The sequence below is a fragment of the Calidris pugnax genome, unplaced genomic scaffold (assembly GCF_001431845.1).
Source record: "Calidris pugnax isolate Ruff unplaced genomic scaffold, ASM143184v1 scaffold27, whole genome shotgun sequence".
NCBI classification, from domain to species: domain Eukaryota; kingdom Metazoa; phylum Chordata; class Aves; order Charadriiformes; family Scolopacidae; genus Calidris; species Calidris pugnax.
Window position 1 is genome coordinate 17,546,397 of NW_015090893.1, and position 13,327 is coordinate 17,559,723.

At 42.0% G+C, this 13,327-nt stretch overlaps 1 protein-coding gene across 2 annotated transcripts in view; it reads right to left on the bottom strand.

The window, feature by feature from the left end:
* RAPGEF6 (Rap guanine nucleotide exchange factor 6) overlaps positions 1 to 13,327 on the bottom strand; it is a 130,851-nt gene that overhangs the window by 83,981 nt on the left and 33,543 nt on the right. For both annotated transcript variants that reach the window (XM_014948103.1, XM_014948102.1), the window contains exon 5: positions 2,775 to 2,844. In XM_014948103.1, the coding sequence (XP_014803589.1) occupies positions 2,775 to 2,844 (70 nt within the window). The remainder of the gene's footprint in view (positions 1 to 2,774; positions 2,845 to 13,327) is intronic.

A 13,327-nucleotide genomic window follows, 5' to 3' on the forward strand; every position in this document is an offset into this window, starting at 1 on the left:
TTTAAAGACTGAAGTAAAACAAACACTCATTGTGAGATGAAATTATTTTTCTTCTACAATTCTAATTAAAAACTAAGAAGCGAGGATAAATATATTGTATTTATTAGCAAAAAGGCAAAATGATCAACTGAGAGTGGGAACTCAGAAACTGAGACCACCTGCATCCATCAGTTAATGCCACTGCTGCTGAGAAAAACACCACAAAAATCAGAAACCCAGGAAAGACCATCACACCACATCGCTTCCAGTTTAGTGCCACTGGCACCATCAGCATTTTGGGTCCAGCCGACCATCAGACTGGTTGTGGTCAGGATTTACAGCAATGGGACAGGCTGGCCAGGGCTACCTCTCTCTGCTCATGGCTCAGCCCTGCTGTCACCTGGTTAAAACTAAACATCTCTGCTGGCAGAGAGTGTATTCAACCTCCTCCCAACCCCCCGAGTGGGATGAACACCTCTATGGAAGAACTCAGCATCTCTGGGGAAGGAGGGCTGCTCCCCTGTGCCACCAGGGTGATCAACATGTCACCAGGTCAGATGGAGACCACTGCCCTGTAGGGTTCTGTGTATTATTTCATAGAATGGTTTGGGTTGGAAGGGACCTTAAAGACCATCCAATTCCAACCCCCTGCTCTGGGCAGGGACACCTCCCACCAGACCAGGTTGCTCCAAGCCTCATCCAGCCTGGCCTTGAACCCCTCCAGGGATGGGGCAGCCACAGCTTCTCTGGGCAACCCAGACCAGTTGTTCCATTTTCAATCTGTAACAAGAAGTCCAGACCAGCGTGTAAAACAGCTGGTTTCTAATCGAGGCTGTTGTTTTGATCAAACTTGAATAGTGGCAGTAGCAGAACATGTCCCTACAGCTTCAGCTGCAGCACTTGCTGCCCCGTGCCAACGGAGGTGGCTCAGGGGACTGTCCTCTGTCCCTCGCTGCAGCCCCTGCCAGCAGGGAAATACTTCCCATCTCCCAATATCACGCTGCTCTTCCAAAACCTTACACTTAAATCTGTAGGAAAAAAACAAAAGCACCAAGAACAACAGAAAGGAGGCTTCAGAACACTGAGATACCCTGCAATTCTTGCCATTTTCTTAAGTGATAAATGGAGCCATTATTATTTCAATAGATTGCTCAGCCTCCAAAAATATGAGCTAGGGTGCCCATTCACACACTATCTGTTATCCTCATTAACTTAAGTTGACCACATTTTATGGCCTTTAAAATGGGTCAGCTCCCGGAGGATTCCCGCTACAAAACTGATTTACATTCTAAAAAGAAAGAGGAAGAGGGGAAAAAATAAATTTATAAAAACCCAGTCAGCAGCAGAGAACGATGCTGTTCTTTAACTACACTGAAGCAGCTAATGCTTTTGCTTGAAGATAAATATTCATTATGTATTAAAGCTCATTAGTATGTTGCAAATTAAAAAAAAAAAAGAGAGAGAAAATAAAAGTTAGGGTAAATTAATAAGAATTAATTAGGAAAATGAAACTCAAGTACATCTTGTGTCAGGGTAGCTCATTAGCAAGGTCCCTGCCACCACACTAATGCTTTTTTCTCACCCCATTTGAAGTCCTACCTAGAAAACTGTCAGTTAATGGTACCTTTAGCTACATTTGCCTGTAAAACATGAACATAAAGATAATGAAGAAACAACTTTGCACTTTCAGTTCTCTGATCTTCCTACAGAAAAAAAATAGTGAAGTTCCAGGAAAGGATTTAAGGTTCTTTCAGTTATCTCTGTATTCTTGGTGGAATTTAATGCCAGTTACAAAAAAGTTCAAGAGGTTTAAGATACAGAGGAGAATTGTCCAGTTGTAGGTTTATCTGCAGGAATAATATCTGGGGAAGAACGTCTTTGGTGTGAGGGTGGTGAGAGCCTGGCCCAGGTTGCTCAGAGAAGCTGTGGCTGCCCCATCCCTGGAGGGGTTCAAGGCTTGGGTTGGAAGGGACCTTAAGACCATCCAGTGCCACCCCCTTCCCGGAGCAGGGACACCTCCCACCAGACCAGGTTGCTCCAAGTCCCATCCAATTTCTTCCTAATCTCTAATCTCTAATCTATTAAAACTCTTTCCCCTTGTCCTAGGGCTCCCCTCCCTGATCCAGAGTCCCTCCCCATCTCTCCCGGAGCCCCTTGAGGGACTGGAAGGGGCTCCAAGGTCTCCCCGGAGCCTTCTCTTCTCCAGGCTGAACCCCCCCAACTCTCTCAGCCCCCCCTCCCAGCAGAGGGGCTCCAGCCCCCCCAGCATCTCCCTGGTCTCCTCTGGACTTGCTCCAACAGGTCCATGTCCTTCCTGTGCTTACCCTTCAAGTTTGGTTCATCACTCATGTTCTTCTCCTCTTACCTAGAAGCCCTCACATGGTAAGGAACTGCAAGGGCAGGGGTGAGGGGGCCTTTCCCCCAACCCCAGCCCAGCTGCCATGGCCCAGAAAAAGCAATGAAAAGGGGCTGGGGAGGGTAAATAAAATATTCAAGATAGCGGTCTGTCGTTGCCTGACTCAGGAACGCTCAACTCAGCCGTAACTGGTAGGCTTTTGAAACTCAAGTAAGCATAATTTTAGAAAGAATGACCTAATCATCATCATCATTTACCCATCTAGATTAAATTTACATAGCTATTGCTGTTACGATAGCAGCCATAGGTATAATTGAAATCAAGGCAATTCTGCTGCAATTTTATAGAATACTTTACAATAAGCTTTTGGCTATAAAACAGAAAGAATTTGCTGAAACCAGCAATAGATTTAAATACATTTGAAAAAAATCTGTCTTACCACAATCATTTCTGAAGGCTCCAATATGATACATTCGCATCCTCGTTTTCCTCCAGACTGCTTGCCAAAACTGGAGTGGGATGGGGAAAAAAAGCAAATGGAAAAGAATGAGATGAATAGCATATTTTACCTTTTCAATAATAAAAGTAAATTGGAATTAATGCATGTTACAATATCCTTAAAAACATAAAAGGACAAAGAAAAATTGATTAAAACTATTGTGTGAAAAATTCTAACCAGATAGTACCATTATCATAATTTTTTTTAATTTACTCAGCACCTCTCTATGTAAATCCTGAAGATAAAGAATGTTCCTTTGTAAAATCATTATTACTGCAGATACTCAAAAGCACTCACAATGCATTTTGGTGTTGACAAGAAAACATTAGTAAATGTTAATTAAGCATTAAACAGGCTTTGTAAAAACAAATATACATAAAAACCTCAGTACTTCTTTGTACACAGCCTTTCTAATGAGAGTTCCCCCAACTCCACGTCACCCCTTCATCCTCCCCACAAACAGGAGGAGAGAGGACCTCTCTTCTAAAATTCAGCCTGAATATGTGGCCACCTTCTGTATGTTGCTCCTTGTGCCATCACAAGGAGCGTGTCATCGTGACAGCTTCTGTTTAAGACATAAGGAAAAAACCCAAATGAAGCACAATGTGATGGGCAGTGTAATACAGCAACTAAGGGAAGGGGATAAAAGCAATCTGATGTGACTCTATAAGGTGACTACCTTCAGGACACCTAAAAAGCAAGATGTCTTTAGGGGAATCAATGCTGGAGAAGATCTGAGGGTGCTGGAACTACCAGCACAAACAGAGCTGAGATAGATACTGCTGGGGCGTGTGGTGTGTGTTACAGACCAATAACCTCTTAAATCACTTAATTTCTGACTGTAGTAGCACCTGGAATTGAAAATATCTGGCTTCACATATGAAGTAAATTTGTTTTCACTACAGACAACCTCACTCAACCGAGCACAAGTGAAAGCAATCCCATACAGAGGTCAAATTAGAAAAAACCCTACTTGATTACGAGTGTGATGGCTGGATGAGGAGCTCAGTGGTTGTAGCTACCACGTTACAAACTCAGTCTGGCAACAGCAATCACACTTTAGCACGTATCAGCAGGTGAAGTAATCAAAGAATCACTTAACTCAAAGCAGGTTAATGTGTGAATTAAGAGGAGGCTGAGACAAGTGCGGAGGTGAATCCCCCAAAAAATGGGTGGGCTCTGCTTTCACTGGGGTTACAGTGAGGAAGTGGATCTCCAGCTGCCCTAGAACATTGGAATTCCACATGGTCATCTCCACAGCAGGAACCCACCAGGACACGACCGCTTTGGAGAAAGCATTGAAAAGATTTGTGCTTATAAACTACCCATGAGGGGAGCACACAATAACTTCTGTAGGACACCTGCAGGAATTTAAGCAACTAAACTGTGAATTATTCAAGCAAAACTTCAGATTATTCCAACAAAGCAATTATCAGTGTAATTGTAATCCTTTATCCTAACCAGATTAACAACACCACAGCAGTTTAAACTGTCAAGTTTTGATGTTGCTAATGGTCTACTGAAAAATAAATAAAAATCTTTAAATTACACAGTTGCCATGGAGTCATAACAACAACTGAAGTTCTCACCCCACGCCAGAGCAGGCCAGAGAAGCACAAGTTTCACAGGAAAAACCAGCATTTTCACACATCTCTAGTAAGAAACTCATAGCTAACATTTTCATGCCTCCTTTCATGCTTTCTCCACGCAGCACGTGATCCGGGCATGAGAGTCCTGAACACTTGCAATACATCAAAAAGACAGGCCAAACTACCCCGACTATTACAACAAAGTTAATTTAGTTTTGAATATAGAGAAATATCGCTTTTCATGTAAGCTCTAACTTTGAGGTGAACTGAAATTCCACGTTATGATTTTTCCACAAACCCAAAGGCAAAGTGAAACCAAATTCGCTGAGGTATCGTTTGCAATTGCAAAATGAAGTTTAACAGTTCTAATTCTGCTCCATACAATAGAAAAATCAAGACAACAGAATTTTTTTCCCCCCAAACAAAATTGTAAAGGAACTAGGTGCAACTGGAAGATTCAGGTTTTGCAGCTTTTTAAAACAAGAATTATTATTATTCATTTTATCACAAAATAGGTTACTATTGCTATAACCCCAGTAGTAGGGGAAAAAAAACTACAATTTTCTGCTACAGGTGGGTCAAACACAGCACTTTTATTGCAGATAAACAAAAATTTACCAAACTACTGGAGATTGTTTTCTTTTTGTTTTGTTTTACATCAACATATCCATGAAATGCAGCTACTGTCAGCTCCCCCTCTGCTTATGTTGCACCATTTGCTAATTAAGTAATGGCAGAAACCAATAATGCTGGGCAGGAGAACACCATCACTCATAAACAAAGGTCAAGCTCCCAGCACTATCATTTCTGGTCCATCAAGCACTTTACAACAACCAAACACTCAGAAAAGGATTATGTTCCTAAGACAAAACCCACCCTTCTAATCCTAAAGAATAAACTACTCATATTGACAAGTCAATAGGTCAAGTTTAATTATTTCCTGGTGTGCATCAGGGGATGTTTCATTGATTATACCACAACAGAGCTCCTTCAAAAAGAGGGGGCATCCGATGGTTTCCCCCAGCCATAACCACCACCATGTTTTAAAACTACCAATTTTTAAGTCATCTTAATTTACATATCCAATGTGTTTTAGAAACACAGATTAACTTTCTTAATGACTTATTCTATGGTTTTCTCTAGAATACAAACGTGCAGCTTCTCTATCATTTAAGAGGTTTGTTGACATCAGTGTATCTCCCCAACCTGCCCAGTCTGACCAAAGCTTCAGAACGATGGTCATTCCTAAAATCACACAATGAAATGTGTAGAATAAACAGAAACTCAGCCCTGAAACCATTCACCAGGGAAGACTCTTTCATCATTAGTAACCTCTGCTAGAATTAATAACAGGCAACAGGAAAATATCATTAGCAAATATCTAAGCAAAGACATACAAGTTTGTCTAACTGATAGGAGGTGGAAATGTGTGACAATTGTCACAATTCTATTTATTATTTTTTTAAAACTAAAGAGCATTAGTCAACATCAAAGTTCAAGTATTTGTTTTATTAGTTTATTGTCACAGAATCAAAGTCTTAATTATTTCAGGTGAATACATTAGGAAAAATTAAAACCAGCCAGAAGCAGAGTGCGCATCCAAGGGGAAAAGAGAGGAGGAGACCGGGGAGGGGGAAGCAGCAGCGTGACAGTCCCAAAGCCACCCAAACCTGTTCTGAAGTGATAGTTAAAGTCTTTGTGGGAATTTTAGATAATCAGCAGTTAGTTACCACTTTTTTTTTTGGAAGAAATAATTTCAAGCATTAAATTAATTAAGAACGAGCATTGTGACAGTGAAAAACCAACATAATTAGATTTGGAGTCAACTAGTCATGTCTGGTATTAAACTTGCCATCTTCTAGTTCATAAATATTTACATTAGAAAAGTAAACAGTACAGTACTTACAAAGGTCTGAAAATGCTTAAAAGATTAATTGATTTTGGTATGAAAATGTAAGAGGACATGTGGAAATGGAAAAGGTTAAATTGAACAAAGCTTTGGAAATGGAGGAGGCAAAATCCTGTTTGGAAAGACAAGAGCGAGCTTTGGTGCTGAGCATTCCTCCAAAGGAGAAAGAACATTTCTGTGACAACAGACTACTCAGATGAGTCTTTATAGTCAGACATCTAACACAGCCCCAAACCTAAAATATACTCCTTCTCAAAGGAGAGAGCTCAGAGAAGTTGTACATCTGATTCTGGAAGAGATTAATCCACCCTTTGCTGCAAAGCCAAGGACTCATGGTGTTTCTTGCAAAACCTGTCATCCCTTCTCTTCCAGTGCTGGTTCCCCAGCTCAGCGCTTCAGACCACCACGTTCCCACCAGACCATGGTCACAGAAGCTACTTCACAGGGCCAGGTTTGCTCCGTGGGGAGGTACAAGCCCATTTCAGGTGGCCACCAGCACCTCTGCTGCCAAACCATCACAGCAGCTTCTCCAACCTAAACTCATCCCAAAACGCTAGGTCCTCTTGGTGTTCTATGTGGTGAGATACAGAAAAAGAGCGTGAAAGCCTCATCAAGGTACAGCATGTTACATGCCTTCAAGCAGAGAGTGGGAAAAATAATCCAATTAAGGATTTAAACTAAAACAAATAAAGAAAGTGTGAAAAAAACATGAAACTAACGTTAATTAAACTCTGCTTGCAACACAGTAACAACCTATGTCAAATGACATACTACCAAAGGTATAGCTATTAAAGTTTTAAATGATCCAACAATTAAAATTTTGCTTGGTCTATATACTTAATTACACATATTTTAAGAGGGTCTTAAATTTCACATCATTATTCTATAGCTTCCCACAGTTGGAGGCTCAGAACAGCCAGTTCTGTAAACTACATTATGCTTTTTTTTTATTTATAATTTTATTGTACACTCCTGTCACTTAATATTCATCTATTACATCTGCCTCATTAATTTGCAGACACTCACTCGCTGGGCTGCAACACTGTCATGGGAAAAAAATGTCTTCTACATACCAGAGGCAGCTTTGGTTATTCTTGATTTCTGGATGCCTCATTTGCAAGAAACCTTGTTTTCCTCCTGATTCACTTCTCTTCATAATTAAAAATGCTTAAGGAGTTGCATCATGTGAGAAAGGAATGCAAGTTAAACTGGCACCGTTTCCTACACCAACCACTAATGGGCGTTCGGGCCGCAGGAGGGGACTACAGCTACTGAAAAATGAAATCTCAGAACTGCAAATAACATGGGTCTGAGGATCAGCCCTTTCACCCAGTTCATCTGTCCCTTTTCCGCTGCACAATTTTAGAAGACTCCAGTTTTCAAACTCATACCCATTCCCCAAAATCATAGAATGGTTAGAGTTGGAAGCGACCCTAAAGATGATCAAGTTCCAACTCCCCTGCCCTGGGGAGGGACACCTCCCACCAGCCCAGGTTGCTCCAAGCCCCCTCCAACCTGCCCTTGAACCCCTCCAGGGATGGGGCAGCCACAGCTTCTCTGGGCAACCCGGACCAGGCTCTCACCACCCTCACACCAAACAAGTTCTTCCCCACAGCTCAGCTCCATCTCCCCTCTTGCAGGGTCAAACCCTTCCCCCTCCTCCTAGGGCTCCCCTCCCTCATCCAGAGTCCCTCCCCAGCTTTCCTGGAGCCCCTTGAGGGACTGGAAGGGGCTCCAAGGTCTCCCTGAAGCCTTCTCTTCTCCAGGCTGAACCCCTCCAGCTCTCTCAGCCTGTCTCCATAGAGCAGTGCTCCATCTTTCTGATCATCCTCATGGCCCTCTACTGGTCAAGTTCCAACAGGTCCATGTCCTCCCTGTGTTGAGGACTCCAGAGCTGGACACAGCACTCCAGGTGGGGTCTCACACTTCTTCTGATGCAGCCCAGGATGGGGTTGACTTTCTGGGCTGCCAGGACACGCTGCTGGCTCATGTTGAGCTTCTCATCCACAAAATACTGGAAGGCATTAAAACTTCTAAGGCACCGGAGCTGTTGTAACAAACCTCACTTTCACAAAGCAAACCACTGCGAAAAGCCTCCAACACAACCTATTTTGAACCTAATAGAGTAATTCCTTAAACAGGACGTACACAAACACTTACTGCTTTCTAAACACAAATGTTTAGAAATGCTTAACACCCAGCTGTTCGGTGACCTGAGTATTTGGTGCTGAAAATACATCTGGAATATCACGACTGACAAATTTCAGGAATGGCAATTTAATGGTCATTTAACTTGAGATTTTCTTGATATCAATATGCTGAAATTATTCATTACCGATGGTTTCTCATTATTTACTCAAAATCCAGTACATACTTTAAAGGTAAAAAACACAGCCTGTCCTGAAGAGCTTTCAGCCTACAAACAGATGGAGACTGAGACTGAATGCCTTATTACTTGTCTGAACACTAATTAGCAGGCATCTTCAAATTCACCATATTCTACAGCGTCCTGAAACAGTATTTTCAGATATTTCACGCATCAAAGCCTTCAGTGACGAGACGTCAGGCACTGGAAGATTTGTTCTGTATTTTCCAGGAATTACAAACTCACAACACTCTCCTGGTGGTATAAATTGGTATCAATAATGCACAGAGTTACCTGTGACTGAGGATTCGCTCTCTGCAGTAATGCTTGGTGTTGTATTTCATGTAGGACTGGGCAAGGACACTGAAATACCAGTTTCCCAGTATAACAAACAAAAAGGTTTGCCATTTTTTGCAGCTATTTTGTTCTTATGAATTCACTTGTCTCTCAGGCTGCTTTTAGGAACATAAAGACGAAGATAAATTGTACTTTTTGCCACTGGGAAGAGAAGCCCGTGCCCCCATGCACCCAGTAACCTGGCTGGGTTTCTCCAGTGCAAAACCATTTTGCATCCAAGTGCACAACTGGGCCTGGAAGAGACCAGGCTGCACGAGAATTGGGCATGTTTGGTTGTTTTTTTTAACAGATGAAAAGGATTTGGGTTTGTTTGTTTTCCCCCCACAAGTGAGGGCTTACCCTTACTTTGAAAAGCATTTCATTTTTCCTCTCCTTGCCCAGATCCAAGATGAAATCCATCCAGCTACCACTGAACATATGATACGAGAACAGTATGAATGGCTTGGAACAGCCATTAGTATTAGTAAATCTTAATCTAAATATTCTCAAAGTGAGATTTTACACTTAAACTCATTGTCGTTGGCTGGGAAGTAACAAAGAGGGGAAAATCTGCCCCCAGGAGCCAGGGGAGCAGCATCTCTTATCACACCACAAACTGCTGAGAGGCCCCAAATCCACTCCAGTTGCAAACCACAGTGAGGAGATGGGGAAAAAGTTCCAGGTTTGCAGACTTAAAGTTCCAGCAAATGCAGGTGACGGAGTTTTCAAGATACTGTGTGCTCTGCAAGCCCTGAGCATCGCAAAGTAACTTAATTATAAAAATATCAGAACACTTAACTCCATCAGAAAATGGTTTAAAGGAAACCTGAAACCACAAGATACGTGGCTGAACACAAAATACCGATCTCAATTAATGCCCAAGTCATCAAAAACCATTTTTGCATTAGCTCTCAATAACAACAAGAGTGAGCAGGTTTCTCTCTTCAGCTTGCTGAAAAGTTTTCATTTGGAATGCTTCTGCAGGCTGCAGGCTCAAGCTGTGTTAATTACCTTACACGCCCAACACGGTGCTGCTTTGAGGCAGCCTGTATCCTACCCATCACTCACTTAAGCTGTCTGTGTTAATTACCTTATGCGCCCAACACGATGCTGCTTTGAGGCAGCCTGTATCCTACCCATCACTCTCTGTGAAGCTGTGCAACTATTCCAGGATGTGGGATTACACCATCTTAATAAGATTATATTTTAGATAGAAACAAACCACACATTACCCTTTGCTGCTGATTTCACATCTCTTGGATTATTTTGTTTAGTCATCGAATACCAACCCCCTATTTCTGTGGTGTGATCAGCATCCCCTGCACTCTAGAAAGTCTCCAAGGGGCTGTAAGAAATTCTGAACAAAATGAAGTTACGGGGAGGGGGGGAATGTGGACAAGATTATTTGGTCATTTAGCTGGGACAGGTCTGAATAAAGCCTTTCTTCATTTTCTACTTTTTTGGCTGAGAAGATTGATCCACGTCAAAAAAGATGAGGGACACATGGTCTCTCGCTGCTACGTTGCCTCGTCTCATCCACGTCCCCTTCTTCCTCTGAGAATTGTCATCACAGCACCAGCGCTGCCAGAAGAGTTTCAGTAGGAACACCCTTAACTGAATTAATTAATTTTACAAAACACATGTATTATTAGCATTCCCAAGGTGTATTACAGCATTACTCACTGGCTGTCAGACCATGCTGCAAGTTAGAGCCACCCAGGGAACCCAGCACCTCAGCCAGAGCCACAGACACACTGAGTAACCGCTGCTTCTACCCAGTGGTGAGGATAAAAATCTATCTGGTGGTGCTAAGCACAGGGATGTGAGCCTAACACTGTCGTCTTGAAAGCAGAAAAACAGTCTACAACAGTCAGCTGCAAAGAGCTTGGAAGTCTGAAGCAACATTGATGGAATATCTTCCACGACCTCTGCAATTTTCAGAGTCACACACACTGTAGATGTAAATTACAATTTTTTCAGCCAGCACCACAATTCAGAATCATATTGGCAAGAGCAAGTTCGTAAAAAAAATAATGTTTCTTGTATGCCAGCCGTGGATGGGCACACACAGGTATGCAGACCTTGGCAGCTGATGAGGCAAAGGGATATCCCACCACTGGGACTCAAACGGGAGAGACTGGGACAGGAAAGAAGAGCAGAGACCAAGGAGCACTGGGACAGAGCTGGGATGCAGCAGGTATGTGCTAAGTAGAGAGCAGGATTTAAGTTAAATGGAAGGGAGGATCAGTGGGAGACAAATACCAGCACAGCTTTTACTGGTGGGAACTGGGAACACAGGAGCCCTCAGCACCAATTCACAAGGGTTCGCAGAAAACAGCACTATAGGTTTTATCATCTAAAACCACATCCTTTTTACTGCTGCATTCAAGGTATAATTATACTTGAAAACAAAGCTACATATCTATAATATAAGAAATTTAATTTTTATGTATCTTTAAAGTTGTGCAAACTGCACATCTTTAACCCCATGCTCTTCTTTACCGACACTGCCGGGCCGGTAACAACACAGAATTTTCTGTGGCTCTGGTACTTCTTCCCATAGAAAAGACTGAAACACTATTAACTGTCAAAGTAAGTTTCAAAATATAACAAAAATATTAACTTAAAAAAAAACAAGCTAAAATAATTTCAACCCAGGCCACTGTTCATAATGCAAGACTGAAGTTCCTCTTTCACTATGACACTTTTCTTGATCCAAGCATTTGCGCCTTCTCCTTTTACCGGAGAATAGGAGGAGAAATGGTTTATTGAGTCATAGATGTGTCTAAACTCTTGTGAAAAGACACCACAATTCAACCACGAGTCCATTTTGGATAAAGTAAGTGGTTTCATCCAAGGAACGCACAGCCTGAATAGGACAATGATTCCAATTTTCTCCACTTGTGAGATTCTGGAAATAGTTCGTGAATTTCTTGGAAGGGCTCAGGAAAGAGAAGTGTTTGTTTTTATTATGACTATATCTTGTATGTTTCAGGACTTTGTGTTTTCCCCTTGGAGGTTCAATTCTCACAGCTGCAGGAGGCTGCCATCCACATAATTGGCTTCCAAAGTTCCTCCAGGCCCTCGCTGTATTTCCTACAGTTAATCTTGCTGTGAGTAATCTCCTTCAGATATCCTATTCACTTGAATTATCCTGACTAACGAGCAAGGTTAAGACAAAAACTCTTTAACTTGCTGACATGATTTTCCTTCCAGAAAATCCATCAATCCTGTTCTTTTGTTCCCGCCATGGCTTTCATGTCAGACGCAAATTCTTTTCCTCCTGTGCCAAATCTATTGACAAATCCATTCTCCAGGCAGTGGGGGAATCAAGGTTATGCCATCTCTGTACCCGACATTACTGATTGATCTGCTTCTTCCTTCCCCAACTTCTTACACTTCCCCAGAGCTACGCTTCTTTCAGGTTTGAATCTACAGAATATTTTATTTCAAAAAGATCTGCAGAAGAAAGTTAAGGTTTCCCTGAAGCTCTGTTGACTTTGAAACCACCAAACGGTGGATAGTGGATGAAACAAGTGAATGAAAGAGAAGGAGAATATCTGAACCAGGTTAAGTTTACAGTTGTCTAAGTCTCCTCCCATCTGTCAAGGTAATCATGAGGCAGACGCCAGAAAAATGACAAGCATTGTGAGAAGGTACCAGGAAAGTCAGTAAATCATCACTACCTTCCAGTCTTATTTATGCAGACCGAAGGATCTCACTGACAGTCAATTCTAACAGCAGTTTCTCATATCATTATTAAACAAAATTTTCTAGGCAGTTAGTTTACAACACAGTCCTGAATTTTGAAGAATGATTGCCAAATAAAATAGACTAAAAACAACAACTTTACAAGAAAAGGAGGCCTTGAAACACCCTTTTGCCCAGGAAATCAGCTTCCTCTAACTAAAAAACACAGATATCCTGCTTCTCACATTTTCCAAAAAACTGTTCCAGTATTCCCTGAAAAGAATCCTAAAGTTCTTTAAATGTGAAGTGTTTGTCAAATGCTCTAGAGAACAAACATAAAATTGAAATTACCACATCAGCCTCTTCTCCCAAGGAACAGGCGATGGGACAAGAGGAAATGGCCTCAAGTTGTGCCAGGGGAGGTTCAGATTGGAGATTAGGAAAAATGTTTATGTGGAAAGGGTTATTAAACCTTGGAATGGGCTGCCCAGGGAAGTGGCTGAGGCACCATCCCTGGAGGGATTTAAAAGACGGGTTGACATAGTGCTTAGAGACATGGGTTAGTGATGGGTTTTATCAGCGTCGGGTTGATGATTGGACTGGA